The following is a 14451-nucleotide window of genomic DNA, read 5'->3' on the forward strand; positions in this document are numbered from 1 at the left end:
CGGGGGTCGCCGATAGGGACTGCGGTGCGGGGTGGGGTGGGGGGGGGGGGGTGCTATGGGGTGCGGGGCGGTGTTTGAGGTGTGGAATCCAAATTGGGGGGGGGGGGGGGGAGGGAAAAAAGGGGGGGGGGAGAAAGGGGAAAATGGGAAATAGGGAAAAAAGAGGAAAAAAAGGGAAAGATGAAAAAAATGAAGGGAAAAAGGGGAAAATGGGAAAGAAAGATGGGAAAAGGGAGGGAAGAAAAGGAAGGGGGAAAGGGAAAAAGGAAGGGAAAAGAAAGGGGAAAAGGAGAAAAACGAGGAAAAAAGGAAGGGGAAAAGAAGGGGAAAAAGAGGGAGGAAAGAAAGGGAAGAAGAAACAGGGGAAGGGAAGAAGGAAGAAAGGATGAAGGAAAAGGAAGGAGAAAGAGGAAGAGAAAAGGAAGGAGGAAGAGAAAGGAAGGAGAGAGGGAAGGAGAAAAGGGAAGAAGGAAAGGAAAAAGGAAGGGGAAAAGGGAGGGAACAAGAAAAGGAAGGGAGGGAAGTAGGGAGGGAAAAGGAAGGGAAGAAGGAAGAAAGGAAGAAGGAAGGGAAAAAAAGGAAAGGGGAGAAGGAAGGAAAAAAGGAAGGAGAAATGGAAGGGAAGAAGGGAAGGTAAAAGGAAGGGTAGGAGGAAGGAAGGAAAGAAGGAACAAATAGGAAGGGAAGCAGGAAGGGAAAGGGAAGGGAAGAAGGAAGGAAATAAAAAAGGGAAGAAGGAAGGAAATAAAGAAAGGAAGAAGGGAGGATCTAAAGAAGGAAAGGAGGGAGGAAATGAGCGAAGAAAGAAGGAATTAAAGAAGGGAAGGAGGAAGGAAATAAAGAAGGGAAGAAGGGAGGAAATAAAGAAGGGAAGAATGGAGGAAATAAAGAAGGGAAGGAGGAAGGAAAGAAGAGAAGGAAGAAATAAAGAAGGGATGGAGGAACAAACTACAGAAGGGAAGAAGGAAGGAAATAAAGAAGGGAAGAAGGAAGGAAATGAAGAAGGGAAGAAGGGAAGAAGGAAGGAATGAAGGGAAGGAGGAAGGAAATAAAGAAGGGAAGAAGGAAGGAAATAAGGAAGGGAAGAAGGAAGGGGAAAAGAACCACACGAGAGCAGCTCTGGAGCACCAGCCCTCCTTTATTCACCCTCTGTGAGCAGGAACCCGCAGGCCATGGGCTGGAGAGTATAAATTAAGGCAAAAAAAAGGATCTTTTTGGGGTTCCTCACTTGGGGAGGGGTTTCTCACACACGTAGTAGCACTCGTAGGTGCAGTAGACGTCGTTCCACTGCCCCGAGGTCCACACGTGGGCGCAGTCCTCATTGAAGCCCCTGTTGTTGGGTTCGCCCTCCTTCCAGAAGCTGCGTGAGGAAATGGGGTTTTGTGTGGCCCCATATGGCCCCATAGACTGATATGGGCCGAGAGGTGGGGAAATGAGGTTTTGTATGGCCCCATGGGTTGATATGGGCAGCGAGATGGGGTTTTGTGCGGCCCCACAGACTGATACGGGCAGAGAAATGGGGAGTGGGGTGAGGGGAATGGGGTTGGTTATTGCTGGTTGGGTTTGGGGGGAATTAAGGTGTCCTCATATGGCCCTATATGGCTTCATATGGCTCTATATGGTCTTACCTATCTCCATATGGCCTTATATGGCCTCACCTATCTCTATATGGCCTCATATGGCCTAGTATGGCTCTATGTGGCTCTGTATGGCTTAATATGGCCTCATATATCTCCATGTGGCCTCATATGGCGTTATATGGCTCTATATGGCTCAATATGGCCTCATATGGCTCTATATGGCCTCATATGGCTCTATATGGTTCTATATGGACTCACATGGCTCTATATGGCCTCATATGGTCCCATACGGCTCTATATGGCCTCGCATGGCTCTATATGGCCTCATATGGTCCTATATGGCTCTATATGGCCTCGCATGGCTTATATGGCCTCATATGGTCCTATATGGCTCTATATGGCCTCCCCTATCTCCATACGGCCCCATAAAGTGACCTTCCATGGTTTCCCACCCCAACCCCAACTCTGCCCCCACCCCCCCCCCGCCCCGCTCTGCCCCCCGGCGCTCACGTGAAGGAGCTGCGGGTATCGGTGCCGTCCACCCACTGCCATTCGCCCTCCTGGTTCTCATCCGTTAAACCGATCCAGAAACGTTCGTTCCTCGTCCGGAACATAACGAAGTTCTGGGGGGGGGGGGAGGGAGGGGGGTGATGGGCAGGGGGGAAATGAGGTGGGGGAGGCGGAGCTGAGGTGGGGAGGGGGAGCACTGAGATGGGGTAGGGGGCACTGAGGTGGGTGGGGGGCACAAAGATGAGCAGGGGGGCACTGAGATGGGGAGGGGGGGACTGAGATGAGGAGGGGGGCATTGAGATGGGTGGGGGGCAGAAAGGTGGGGAGGGGGGCACTGATGGGCAGGGGGGAGCTGAGATGGGTGGGGGGCACAAAGGTGGGTGAGGGGGGCACTGAAGTGGGGAGGGGGGCACCTTTCTGTGGCCCCCGATGGGTCCCTGTGGGTCTCTGCAGGTCCCAGTGCTTTTCTATGGGGTTCCTACAGGTCTCTATGGGTCCCCATGGGTCTCTATGGGGTCTCTATGGGGTTCCAATGCTTTTTTATGACCCAGACCCCTGTGGGGGTCAGATTTGGGGTTTTTGGGGGGTGTTTTGGGGTATTTTGGGGGTGTTATGGGGGTGTTTTGAGGTTTTGGGGTTTTTTTGGGGGGTATTTTGGAGGTGTCAGGAGGTGCTTTGGGGTATTTGGGGGTGTTTTGGGGTATTTTGGGGGTGTTTGGGGTGTTTTGGGGGGTATTTGCGGGTGGTTTGGGGGTGTTTTTGGGTGTTTTGGGGTATTTTTGGGGTGTTTTTGGGGTGTTGTGAGGTGTTTTGGGTGTTTTGGGGTATTTGGGGGTGGTTTTCGGGTGTTTTGGGGTGTTTTGGGGGTGTTCGGGGGTGTTTCTGTACCTGCTTGGCATAGCTGTCGATGATGATGAGGTGGGAGTGCATCTCCTCGCACTCCGCCTTCGCTTTGTGCCAACTCATTCTGCTCAGCGAGAAGTAATAGCAGCGCCCTTCAAAGTATTCCCACTGCCGGGACTGCGCTCCGCAGGGAAACACTGCGGGGGGAGCAATGGGGGGGGGAGAGAATAGGATGGGGGGGGAGATGGGGGGGTGATGGGGGGGGAAGGGGGGAAGAAAAAGATGGGGGTGATGGGGGGAGGAAGGGTTGTGGGGGGAGAAAAGGATGGGGGGGAAGGATGGGGGGGTGATGGGGGGGGAAAGGATGGAGAGGGAAGGATGGGGGGGAAGATGGGGGGAGGGAGGGGGGGGAAGTGATGAGTGGGGAGGGATGGGGGGAGAAAAGGATGGGGGGGAAGTGATGGGGAAGGGGGGGAGAGGTGGGGAAAAGGGGGGAGGGGGGAGGAAGTGGGGGGAAGTGAATGGGGGGAAGTGTGGGGGGGAAATGGGAAAGGGGAGGGGGGAAGTGGGGGGGAGAAGGGGGGAAGGGGATGGGAAGGAAGGAGGGGAAGTGGGGGGGGAGGGGGAGGAAGTGGGGGGGGAAGTGGGGGGGGGAAGTGGGGGGGTTTTGGGGTCGGTGCTCACGGAGGGAATCCCGGCTGGAGAAGTTGTGCTTCGGCTCCGACTGCAGAGTGCTGAGCTTGGAGGAGAGAGCAGCAACTGGGGGGGAATGGGGGGCATTGGGCTGAGGGGGGGCGCCCTATTGGGGTGTCCGGAACCCATCCTCACAACACACACTGTGCCCTATAGGGATCCCCATTGGGGTCTCCGTCCTCTGCCCCATACTTCACCCTACAATGATCTCCATTGGGGTCTCCATTCTGTGCCCCCCAGTTTGCCCTATAGAGATCCCCACTGGGGTCTCCATCCTCTGCCTCTCACTTTATTGGGGTCTTCACTCTCTGCCCCACACCACTGGGGTCTCCATTGGGGTCTCCATCCTCTGCCCCATACTTCACCCTACAATGATCTCCATTGGGGTCTCCATTCTGTGCCCTACACTTTATTGGGGCCTCCTTTAGGGTCTCCCATTGAGGTCTCCATTCTCTGCCCCACACTTTATGCCCCCCCCCCTCAGCCCCCCCAGCCCCCTCCCCTCGTTAACGAATTACTTCTGGCTAATGAGACGGAGCTCAGCAGGGTGAGGAGGAGGAAGGAGAGCGCCAGGAGGACGTAAACAGCAGCGAAGGATCGCAGCCCCTGCCGGATGGAGCCTCCTTTGGAGCACAAATTGGGGGGGAGGGAAGGAAATATTAATTAATTAATAATTAATAATTAATTAACCTGGGGTCCTTAATGGAGATGGGGCGGGGGGGGTTCCTGGTTTGCTGATGGGATGGAGAGGGATGTGGTTGTGACGGCGCCGCCCCCGCAAATACCCCAAAATTGAGGGTTTGGGTTTGAGGGTGGGGGGGGGGGTTGGGGGTCAGGAGGAACGTTTTGGGGTCAAGGTTCACATTTTAGGGTCAGGATGAGCGTTTTTTGGGTCGGGATGAGAGTTTTGGGGTCAGGGTTCACATTTCAGGGTCAGGATGAGCATTTTGGGGTCAGAATGAGTGTTTTTGGGTCTGAATTTGGGGTCAGGATGAGTGTTTTTGGGTCAGGATGAGCGTTTTGGGGTCAGGGTTCACATTTCAGGGTCAGGATGAGACTTTTAGAGTCAGGATTTTGGGGTTAGGATGAGACTTTTAGGGTCAGAATGAGACTTTCAGGGTTAAGATTAGACTTTTAGGGTCAGGATTCACATTTTAGGGTCAGGGTTTTGGGGTCAGGATGACTTTTAAGGTCAGGATTTTGGGGTTAGGATGAGACTTTTAGGGTCAGGGTTTTGGGGTCAGGGTCAGACTTTTAGGGTCAGGATGAGACCACCAGGCTTCCCTGCCCCTCTCCTCCTCACTGTGTCCCCCGGCGCCGTACCTTTATAGAGCCTCACATTGTCGCTGAGCCTCTCCTCGTCCATCGCCGCGGCTTTGGGATCCCAAGGAGCAGAAGGGAGGTTTTGGGGTCCCGGGGAGCAGAACGGGGTTTTGGGATCACAGGATCCTCCAGCACAGCACAACGGCCACAGCTGGGTCCGAAGGTCGCCGCGATGCGTGTTTTGGGGCCGCCCCCTTTTGGCTCTCAGTCCCAAAAACAGCACTTTGGATCGCGGTCGCTTCTGCTCCTCTGGGAGGTGGGGGTGGAGTTTTGTGCTTTCCTGTTTCAGTCCAATGCCTTCCTCTTCCTTTTCCTCTTCTTCTTCCTCTTCTGTTTCCTCTTCTTCTTTTTCCTCTTTTCTTCTTTTTTCCTCTTCCTTTTCCTCTTCTCTTCTTCTTGTTTCTTTTTTTCTTCCTCCTCTTTTTCTTCTTCTTTTCCCTCTTCTCTTTCTTCTTCTTTTTCTTCTTCTTTTTCCTCTTCTTCTTTTTCCTCTTCTTTTTCTTCTTCCTTTTCCTCTTCTTCTTCTTCTTCTTCCTTTTCCTCTTCTTCTTCTTCTTCTTGTTATTATTCATGGGCAAACCACGAATCTTCAAAGCCGTTCCCTGCAGGAGAAGGAGATGGAGGCACCAGTGGGAAATGGGGGCTGCTTTGGGGGATTGGAGATGCTGTCTGATAACAAAGCGTCCACCGACGACTTCAGGACTCCCCGAGTCCCTTTTTTGGGGGCAATTTTCAGCGTTTTTAGGTTTCAGGGGTTTTTCTGTGTGACTTTCAGGCTGCGTTTGGGCTTTGATTCGACAATATGCACACAACTCCAGGTTGGGTTGGGGGGAAGAACCAACTGAAGCTGTTGTTACACATTAAGAATGGAGTAAATGGGGACTGGAAAACCTTCAAGGTTGGAAATGTGAAGACCCCAGAATGGCCCCCTAAAAGCTCCTGAGGTGCAGAAGAACCCCCAGAATCAGCTCAGATGCTTCAGTGGGTGCGTGAGGATGAGGTGGGGCGATATGCAGTCACGGATGGGATGGATGGATCATGGAATCGATGAGTGAATGAGCACAAATGAATCCATGGATGACTTTGGAGGAGCCTTCCACTCCGTTATCTCCACATTCAGCCCCATATCTCCACTCCCTACTCGAGGTTGGAAGCCCATTTTGCAACCTGCTGTGCCACACAGTTTCATACTTAGGAAATCTGCATTGGAAAATGGGGGCAGATTGGCATCAATGGAACAAAATGATCATAGAATCAATGAATGAATATAAACATACCACTCAACTCCATGGATGACTTCAGAGGACTCCTCTGCTTCATTACTCCCACTTTCACCTTATAGCTCCATTTCCCCACTCAAGGCTGGAAACCCAATTTGGGCCCATTTAATTTCCCTTTTGCTGCTTTATCTCCACTCTCTGAGCCCAGACAGTGCCAGGACCGAGAGCTTAATTACACTTAATTACTCCATCATCAACCTCTGTGTGTAAGCACACAGCAGTTATGAAGCTGGCAGCCTTGGGAACCTTTCCAAGAAGATTTGGGGCATTTCCCACTGTTTATTTACCCCAGAGTTGTGCTCAGACTGTTTGTACATAGGAACAGAGACACAGAACGAGGCCGGGCCGCCGTGGGGTGATGGGATTTCATCACAGGGGTCGCTGCCCTCCAGGTCTGTCTGAGTCGTCGTGTCTCATTGCACAACCCACAGCTATATGTGGGGCAGAGGGGGGGGGAAACACAAACCCATGGGTTTCCCTGTGGGGTTTTCTGGGTCCTGGCAGTGGTGTTCATATCCAAGCACGCTCCGCAGCCGGGCTTCGTTTTGCTGAGCTCAATTAAAGCTTTGCAGGTGTTAAGTAGGTGCATTTTTTATTTAACGCATACAATATCTGATAGGTTTGGGTCCTCCAGACAACCTCACAACACTACAGCTGCGATAACGACACCGCGACAACGCAACGCAGCCGCTCCGAGGAGCAACACCTGCATTGGGGACTGAACATTTCGGACCAAAAATATCCCTTCTGACACCAAAAGGTGAAGGGAAGGAAGAGGTGATGCAACAGCTGGACCGTGACAACACCAAGCAGGGCAGATCGCCCCAGCTCTTCCACTTGTTGTTCAATGATGCAATCCCAGTCAGGCATTAACTGGAGGTCCGGAGCTCAGCTGGAGGAAGATGAGCAGAGAAAGGTTTCATTTTGGTCCCAAAGACACCATCAGTTCCACCCGCCCTCCCCCTGCTCGCTCAAGAGCCCAAATTGGGTGCTCACCATCTTTCCTAATCCGTGCTATAAGAGCAATCCCAGTTGGTGACCAACCCTGCGGTGCAGCTCATGACTGCTGCGGTCCTCCTCCAAATCTCCTCCAAAAAGAGGTGGAAAAGGCCTTCCCCCATAAAGCAGCACCTCAGGAAGGGATGAAGTGAAGGCCTCGTGCTGCAGTTCTGGCCTGGATTTAAGCCTGGGGTCGGGGAGGGGGTGTGAAGCTGCAGCGGGGCACAACCACCCGAATTTCACCCATGGTTTCATCCTCAGAGTGAACCCCATCCAACGTGAGGCTCCGCAGCCGGGGCAGCGCTCGGCACAACGCAGTGACAGCACGGAGGGAGAATTTGTTGTACAGATCCAGGTGCAGCACCTCCAGGTGCTCCAGAGCTGCTAAGGAAGCCAACCCCAAATCTGTCAGGTGGGGAATGGAGGTGATCTCCAGGACACGAAGTCGTTTCATGTGACGGGCGATGAAGTGAAGGGCTGAGTCCGTCAGGACGCAGTGCTGCAGCTCCAGGTGTTCCAACCCCTCCAGGTGTGGGGCTGCCCTCTCCATCCCCACGTCCGTCACACGGTACGTCCCCAAAAGGCTCAGTGTCCTCAGGTGGCTGTGGGAGGAGACGTTCAGGAGGTGGCGGTCGGAGAAAGCGGGGACGTTGTGGAGCTCGAGGTGCTGCAGGCGCGGGGCATCGGATCCAAAGAACCACAGCGAGGGGATCTCACAGCAGCACAGCTCCAGAGTGGTGAGGGATGGGGGAAGGCTGTTGTAAGGTATGGTATGGAGGTCGGCTTCGGTCAGGGAGAGGTGTTGGAGGTGGGGGCAGCGCGTGGTCAGGGCAGAGAGCAGAGCTGGGGATAGCAGGCGGTGTCTGCTGGTGGTACGCAGAGTGCCACGGAGACGCAGTGTGAGGAGGTTGGGGCGGAGACAGTGCCGAAGTGCGTGCCAGAGTGTCCTGCAGCTGAGCTGGGGGGAGAAAGGAAATAAGGGGGGAGGAAGGGAAGGGAGGGAGGGGGGAGGGGAAGGAGGAAGGAAAGGAGAAGGGGGGGAAGGAGAGGGAAAAGGATGGAGAGAGCAGAGGAAAAGGGAAAGGGAGGGGAGGAGGGAGGAAAAAGGAAAAGAAAAAGGAAGTGAGGGCAGAAAAGGAAAAGGGAAAAGGAAAGGGAGGGGAGAGTGGAGGAAAAGGGAAAGGAAGGAGGAAAAGAAGGAGAACGTTCATATTAAAGAGAAGAGAGGGATGGAGGCAGCTCTCTGGTCCAGAGCATGGGGACAACCAACCTTGTGTGGGGTCAGATCCACCTCAGTCCACAGCGCCCCGTTCTCTGCGATCCGCTTCCAACGGCGGCAGACGCTGGGGGGGAAACAATGAGGGGTCAGTGGGGGGCAGAGAGAAAAAGGGGGAAGAGGCGATGATGCCCCGGGCACCGGGAAACCGGGAAGAGTGAGAACGGGGCCCGGGGTGTGTGTGCGGCGCGGGGGGGGGAGGTAAGGCCTGGACGCAGGAAGAAGCGGAGGGAGGAGGCCGAGAACGGGATAAACCGGCAGGAGCTCCGCAGGGCCCCGAGAAAGGCGCCCGGTGCCGGCCTGGGCCCCACCTGGCCGCCCGCAGCCGATCCCGCAGAGGCAGCAGCTCCAGGATCCGCAGCACCACCAACTCCGGCAGCGCCGCCAACTCCGCAGCCGCCATCTTTGGCCGCTCCCACTTCCGGCGCTTGCAGGGAGGGGAGGAGCTGAAGCAACTTCCGCATCCGGCCCGCGGGCACTTCCGGTTCCGGTGTGGCGGCGGAGTGACGGAGGTGGAGGAGCGGCGGCATCGGTGGGCGCTGGGGGGGGGCGCGCGGGGCCTCTTGGTGTAACTCCCCAACCTTCCATAACCCTCTTCCCTCCCTCCCCCCCCCCCACAGTCCCAGTCCCCATTCCCAATAACCCCCCCCCCAATGACCCCCCCCAGTCCCCATTCCCAGCACCCCCACTTAGTAATAGCCCCCCGGTGCCCCCCCCCTTCCCAGCACCCCCACTAATACCCCCCAGTGACCCCCCCAGCACCCCCACTAAGTAAACCCTCTCCCCTCTGGTGACCCCCCCCCTCCCCATTCCCAGTATCCCCACTAATACCCCCCCCCAGTGACCCCCCAGCGCCCTCTCTAAGTAATACCCCCCCAGTGACCCCCCCCCCCCCCCAGTCCCCATTCCCGGCACCCCCACTAAGAAATACCCCCCGCTCAGTCCCCATTCCCAGCACCCCCCCCCAGTAACCCCCTTTTATTTCCACCCCCCCCCCCCCCCACAGTAACGATGATTGAAGTCGTTTGCAACGACCGTCTGGGCAAAAAAGTGCGGGTGAAATGCAAGTATCCCAAACTGGGAGCAAACTGGGAGGATGGGGGGGGGGGGGGGAGGGCAGTTTTGGTGAGGGGGGGGGTTGAGGGGGGGGTTCCCAGTTGGTGTTTTCCTTGACTGGGCCCACCAGTACAGAGGATTCCATCCGTGACCTCAAGAAATTGATTGCGGCGCAGACCGGGACCCGATGGGATAAAATCGTGCTGAAGAAATGGTGGGTTTGGGTCCTGGCAGGTTAAAAGTGGAGGTGGTTGGGATGGGAGGGTCCTTACAGGTCAACCAGGGAGCATTTGGGTTGGGAAGGTCCTGGCAGGTCAGTGGGGGAGTGGTTGGGATGGGAGGGTCCTGGCAGGTCAACCTTAGAAACAGAAATGGTGTTAAAGGGACCGCGTCCCTTTGGGTGCCGTAGAGTGGGACCTTCCTGGTTCCCCTCCACCCCAATGACACATTCAGGTTTTCGGGGATCCTTCCCCAGTTTTGGGGTTTTTTATGATTTTCTGACCCCCCCCCCCCCCCCCCTCCCCCCAGGTACACCATCTTCAAGGACCACGTCACACTTGGGGACTGTATCCTTTCCCTTTAAATGTGGGGTGGGGGGTCGACGTTGGCCCCACATCTTCAGAAAGGGCTGGAAGGACAATCCCACAGCCCATAACCCCCCCCACATACCCCGTAATCCTCTCCTCGAATACCTCAGACTCCCCCAAACACCCCCAGACCCTCACAACACCCCCCTTGAATACCCCATAACCGTCCCCCAAATTCCCCATACCCCCCTTAAATACCCCATAACACCCCTTAGATACCCCATAGCCCCCCACATATCCCCCAACACCCCCTCAAATACCCCCCCAACCCCCTCCATGTACCCCACAGCCTCCCAAATACCCCCAGATACCCCCCCAACACCCCCTCAAATACTCCATAACCCCCCCCAAATACCCCATAACCTCCCCTCAAATATGCCCAGACCCCCTCCATGTGCCCCATAGGCCCCCCAACACCCCCGAATACCCCCAGACCCCCCCCAAATACCCCATAATCTCTCACTGGTGACGGGATGGGGGGGGGGAAGTGGCCTCAAGTTGCACCAGGGGGACTTTTAGGATGAACGTCGGATTCAATCTCCTCTTCCTTAACTCCGACCCACAGATGAGATCCACGATGGCATGAATCTGGAGCTCTACTACCAATAACTGCCCCAGCCCCCATCCCGTCCCCTCCCAGTGCCACCAAGGGAGGGAAGACCCCCTCCCTCCCCCCCATGGGACCCTCCTTCCCCCAATAGGGCCCACCTGACCCCCATAGGGCTCTCGTCGCCCTCCATGGAACCCTCCTTACCCCCCATGGGACCCTCCTGCCCCCCCCAGGCGTGGCAATGTTCCAGCCTTGATGAGGCTTTAAAAGTGTTGTAAACCGCCCAAGAGTGGCTTTCTTTTTTGTCTGGTTTCTAATAAACGTCGCCCTTCGTTCTCTGGCTCCGTTCCGCGTGGCACCGGGTTCTGGCAGAGGCTGTAATCGGTACACCGGGGGCTACCGGGGAAGAACGGGTGCGCCCCGACCTCTTTTGTCCCTCCGCAGCCACCGTCCGGTCCTTGGTCACGTGTCGGGGTGCTGTCAGTACTCAGTGCCCGGAAGGACGGCGCCTCCAACCAATAGCCCGGCGAGGGGGCGGGGAGATGGTACGGATCGGACCAATGGTAGTAGAAAGGGGGAAGGTCCGCTCCGCACTGCTGACCAATCAGGGCAGGGCCGGGTTGGGGCGGTGCGCAGCCGAGGGGAAGATGGCGGAGGAGGAGAAGCTGCCCGCGGGATGGGAGAAGCGCATGAGCCGCAGCTCCGGTACGGGCGGCGCCACCGCGTCCCGGGGAGCAGCGGAGGGGCGGCCGAGGGCTGAAGGAGACCGTGGGGGGGGGCTGTGAGGGGTCGGTGGGGCGGGTTGGGCCTGAGGGGGGAGTGGGGGGGGTCGTTTATGTGAGGGCTGCAGGGCCTGGGCTGGGCCTTGGGGGGGTACCGGGCCTGAGAGGGGGTACCGGGCCTTAAGGGGGGGGTACCGGGTCTGAGGGGGGTACCAGGCTTTGGGGGGGTGCGTATCGGGTCTGGGGGGGAGGATAACTGGCCCTAAGGTGGGGGGTACCGGGCCCTGAGGGGCGACCGGGCCTTGAAGGGGGGGGATACCGGATCTGAAGGGGGGTACCGGACCTTGGGGGGGGTACCGGGTTTGAGGGGAGTTGTCCCCCCCCCCCCCCTCAGTTTAAAGCCATTCCCCTCATCCTATCGCCGCCTTCCTTTCCATAGCACCCCCCAAAGTTGTCTCGAAAGCCCCTTTGGGTCCTGGGAGATGTTTAAATGCCCAAGTTGCCCCCCCCCCGTCTCAATTGAAAGCCATTCCCCACATCCTGTTGCTCCCCACCCTTCTATAATGTCCCCTTGAGACATCCTGCGTGCCCCCTACAGGTCCTGGCAGGTGTATAAATCCCCAAGTTGCCCCCCCTCCCCCGGTTTAAAGCCATTCCCCTCATCCTATCACCACCTACCCTTCCATATCATCCCCCCAAAGTTATCTTGGAAGCCCCTTCAGGCCCTGAAAGGTGCATAAATCCCCGAATTCCCCTCAGCTTACCCCACCCCTTCCCCTTCCCATCACTTCCAGGCCGTGTCTATTACTTCAACCACATCACCAACGCCAGCCAATGGGAGAGGCCGAGCGGCGGAGCCGGGCGCAACGGCCCCGGGGAGCCCAGCAAAGTGCGTTGCTCCCACCTGCTGGTGAAGCACAACCAATCACGGCGCCCGTCCTCCTGGAGGCAGGAGAAGATCACGAGGACCAAAGACGAAGCCCTGGAGCTCATCAACGGCAAGTCAATGCCCCAAACCGGATGGCCTGGGGGACCTCTGCGGGTCCTGGAAGGGGGGTGGGGTCCCAATGGGGCATCACGTCACCCACAGATGTTCTGGGGGTGTCTTTTCCCCTTCCCCTTTCATGCTTTTTCCCTTCCCTCCCCCCTTTCCCCTCGCCTCTTTTCCCTTTCTCCCCTTCCCTTCCCTCTTTCTTTTTTCCTTCCCTTTTTCCTTTTCCTTCCCTTCCCCCCATCTTCCGCCCCTCTCCCCCTCTCATTCCAACACTTATCCCCCTCTTCCCCCCTTTTTCCTCCCCCTCTTCCTCCCCTCTCCTCTTTTCATTCCAACAATCCACCCCCCCATCTTCCTCCTCTTCTTTCCCCTCTCTTTCCTCCTCCTCTTCCCCCCCCCCCCCTTTCTCCCTTGTTCTTCCTCTTTCCCCCCTTCTCATTTCAACACTTTCCCCCTCTCCTCTCCCCCCCCCATCCCATCCCATCCCATTCCATCCCATCACTTCCCCCTCTCCCCCCAGGCTACATCCAGAAGATCAAATCAGGAGAAGAGGACTTTGAATCTCTCGCTTCGCAGTTCAGTGACTGCAGCTCAGCGAAGGCTGGGGGAGATCTGGGCGCCTTTGGACGTGGTGAGCGCCGTTCCCTTCACGTTTCAGGAGGGCAATGGGTCCTTTTCCCCCCTTTCCCCTTCTTTTCCCCTTTCCTCCCCATCCCCACAACCCCAACTCCTCCCACCCTCCCCCTGTAGCTGTGGGCTTTCCCATAAGCCCCTCTCAGGTCCTGGAAGGTCACTGTGAGGTCCCCCCTGCAGTCTTCCAGGACCTGGTAGGGGACTTCTATAAGGACAGATAGCGACAGGACAAGGGGAAATGGTTTTAAACTGGAAGAGGGGCGAAGATGAGAGCTGAGATCAGGTCATGGGATGTAATTCTTTACTGGGAAGGCAATGAGGCATTGGGATTGGTTGCCCTGAGGGGCTTTACCTTCTGCTACCGGAACCCAAGCCAAAAAATATCCCCTCCGTGCTCTGTTTATTCCCCTCTCTCTGCAGAACTGCATTCCTTCCATGTGTTAATCCCAATACGAGTTCAGGTTGCTGAACCTGCTGAAATTCAACAACTCCGAGCTCTGAGAGAGGCTCTTCTCCACCCCCCAACCCCATTTTGTGCCTCAAAGCAGAGCTCTCCCCTCCACGGAGTGCATCTCCTCCCTGTTCCAGCCCCGATTCTCTCCCCCTATCACCAGAAACGAGTCATTAATTACACTGTTTTGCTCTCTGCTTGGGGTCTGTACCCTCTGGAGGACCTCCGGGCCTTTTCTATGCATCCCTGAGCGTCCTCCTCGCTTTTCTCCCCCCCCCAGGTCAGATGCAGAAACCCTTCGAAGACGCTTCGTTTGCGCTGAGGGCGGGCGAGATGAGCGGGCCGGTGTTCACAGAGTCAGGGATCCACATCATCCTGCGCACGGAGTGAAGGGCTGCAGTGCAAGGGCCGGGGGGAGGAAGAAGGAAGGAGAGAAGGAAGGAAGGGAGGAAGAAGGAAGGAAGGAAGAAAGGAAGGAAGGAAGGATGCGACCCACTCCGACCCCACGCTCTCCTATAGGGACTTCACCTCCAGTTGAAAAGAAAAGAATGAAAAAAAAAATAAGAAAAAGCAGAAAAGAAGCTCATTTCATATGTCAGTACCTTTCACGGCACCTGACGGTGGGGTGCTGGTTTGGGTGAACGAAGAATGGGACGGCAGAAACTTCCGGAACGTTGGAAAAAAACGACGCCGCTTCTTCCGCCTCTCCCATCCCGTCGTCGCAGCTCCTGAAGCCGAGGAGGGGTCCGTGCTGGAGGACCCCCCCTGCCCCCCTTCCATCCCCTCCCACCCCCCACCGCTGGTACAGATGCAGAGTATTTATTGCAGCGCTGACGGCGGCGAAGCTGAGCTGTGAACTGCGGTGCTACGACAGAGCAAACCCCCCCCCGACCCCCCCCAACCCCCCCACCCCTCTGCATGTTTGTTCAGACGCATTTGGACCGGAATAAAGCG

General features: G+C 56.5%; 4 protein-coding genes across 5 annotated transcripts; 2 read left to right on the forward strand and 2 right to left on the reverse strand.

The window, feature by feature from the left end:
• Window positions 1-1120: 1120 nt before the first annotated feature.
• On the reverse strand, window positions 1121-5108 carry LOC396477 (hepatic lectin). Its single transcript, NM_205484.2, has 6 exons — window positions 4950-5108; window positions 4145-4249; window positions 3618-3692; window positions 2979-3130; window positions 2091-2203; window positions 1121-1360 (listed from the first exon to the last, which is right to left on the reverse strand). The coding sequence occupies exons 1-6, from the start codon at window positions 4990-4992 to the stop codon at window positions 1225-1227; spliced, it is 624 nt and encodes a 207-aa protein (NP_990815.1). The 5' UTR covers window positions 4993-5108; the 3' UTR covers window positions 1121-1224.
• Window positions 5109-6804: 1696 nt separating this feature from the next.
• On the reverse strand, window positions 6805-8934 carry FBXL12 (F-box and leucine rich repeat protein 12). Of its 2 annotated transcripts, XR_001471543.4 has the most exons (4): window positions 8816-8934; window positions 8499-8571; window positions 7226-8186; window positions 6805-7121 (listed from the first exon to the last, which is right to left on the reverse strand). XR_001471543.4 is itself a non-coding variant. In XM_015302700.4 (3 exons), the coding sequence occupies exons 1-3, from the start codon at window positions 8905-8907 to the stop codon at window positions 7410-7412; spliced, it is 942 nt and encodes a 313-aa protein (XP_015158186.2). In that variant the 5' UTR covers window positions 8908-8934; the 3' UTR covers window positions 6805-7409. The 2 variants fall into 2 exon arrangements, 1 of the variants encoding a protein (XP_015158186.2); XM_015302700.4 differs by having other exon boundaries at window positions 6805-8186.
• Window positions 8935-8966: 32 nt separating this feature from the next.
• Window positions 8967-11037, forward strand: UBL5 (ubiquitin like 5). Its single transcript, XM_015302702.4, has 5 exons — window positions 8967-9036; window positions 9511-9571; window positions 9691-9774; window positions 10089-10126; window positions 10713-11037. The coding sequence occupies exons 2-5, from the start codon at window positions 9516-9518 to the stop codon at window positions 10754-10756; spliced, it is 222 nt and encodes a 73-aa protein (XP_015158188.1). The 5' UTR covers window positions 8967-9036; window positions 9511-9515; the 3' UTR covers window positions 10757-11037.
• A 292-nt stretch (window positions 11038-11329) lies between these two features.
• Window positions 11330-14451, forward strand: PIN1 (peptidylprolyl cis/trans isomerase, NIMA-interacting 1). Its single transcript, XM_015302701.4, has 4 exons — window positions 11330-11402; window positions 12214-12417; window positions 12934-13044; window positions 13778-14451. Exons 1-4 carry the CDS (start codon window positions 11345-11347, stop codon window positions 13885-13887), a joined length of 483 nt encoding a protein of 160 aa, XP_015158187.3. The 5' UTR covers window positions 11330-11344; the 3' UTR covers window positions 13888-14451.

Source organism: Gallus gallus, chromosome 30, assembly GCF_016699485.2.
Source record: "Gallus gallus isolate bGalGal1 chromosome 30, bGalGal1.mat.broiler.GRCg7b, whole genome shotgun sequence".
Lineage (NCBI taxonomy): Eukaryota > Metazoa > Chordata > Aves > Galliformes > Phasianidae > Gallus > Gallus gallus.

Bases quoted from the DNA above. Each gene is read 5' to 3' on its own strand.
- PIN1 (XM_015302701.4), top strand. From the start codon at position 11,345: ATGGCGGAGGAGGAGAAGCTGCCCGCGGGATGGGAGAAGCGCATGAGC. The intron at 11,403-12,213 runs GTACGGGCGGCG...CATCACTTCCAG, and splicing joins GCGCATGAGCCGCAGCTCCG to GCCGTGTCTATTACTTCAAC. The intron at 13,045-13,777 runs GTGAGCGCCGTT...TCCCCCCCCCAG, and splicing joins TCTGGGCGCCTTTGGACGTG to GTCAGATGCAGAAACCCTTC.
- LOC396477 (NM_205484.2), bottom strand. From the start codon at position 4,992: ATGGACGAGGAGAGGCTCAGCGACAATGTGAGGCTCTATAAAG. The intron at 4,250-4,949 runs GTACGGCGCCGG...TGTGCTCCAAAG, and splicing joins CAATGTGAGGCTCTATAAAG to GAGGCTCCATCCGGCAGGGG. The intron at 3,131-3,617 runs GTGAGCACCGAC...CTCCCCCCGCAG, and splicing joins CTCCAGCCGGGATTCCCTCC to TGTTTCCCTGCGGAGCGCAG.
- FBXL12 (XM_015302700.4), bottom strand. From the start codon at position 8,907: ATGGCGGCTGCGGAGTTGGCGGCGCTGCCGGAGTTGGTGGTGCTGCGG. The intron at 8,572-8,815 runs GTGGGGCCCAGG...TTTCCCCCCCAG, and splicing joins GATCGGCTGCGGGCGGCCAG to CGTCTGCCGCCGTTGGAAGC. The intron at 8,187-8,498 runs GTTGGTTGTCCC...TTCTCCCCCCAG, and splicing joins TGGATCTGACCCCACACAAG to CTCAGCTGCAGGACACTCTG.
- UBL5 (XM_015302702.4), top strand. From the start codon at position 9,516: ATGATTGAAGTCGTTTGCAACGACCGTCTGGGCAAAAAAGTGCGGGTG. The intron at 9,572-9,690 runs GTATCCCAAACT...TGGGCCCACCAG, and splicing joins AAAGTGCGGGTGAAATGCAA to TACAGAGGATTCCATCCGTG. The intron at 9,775-10,088 runs GTGGGTTTGGGT...CCCTCCCCCCAG, and splicing joins AAAATCGTGCTGAAGAAATG to GTACACCATCTTCAAGGACC.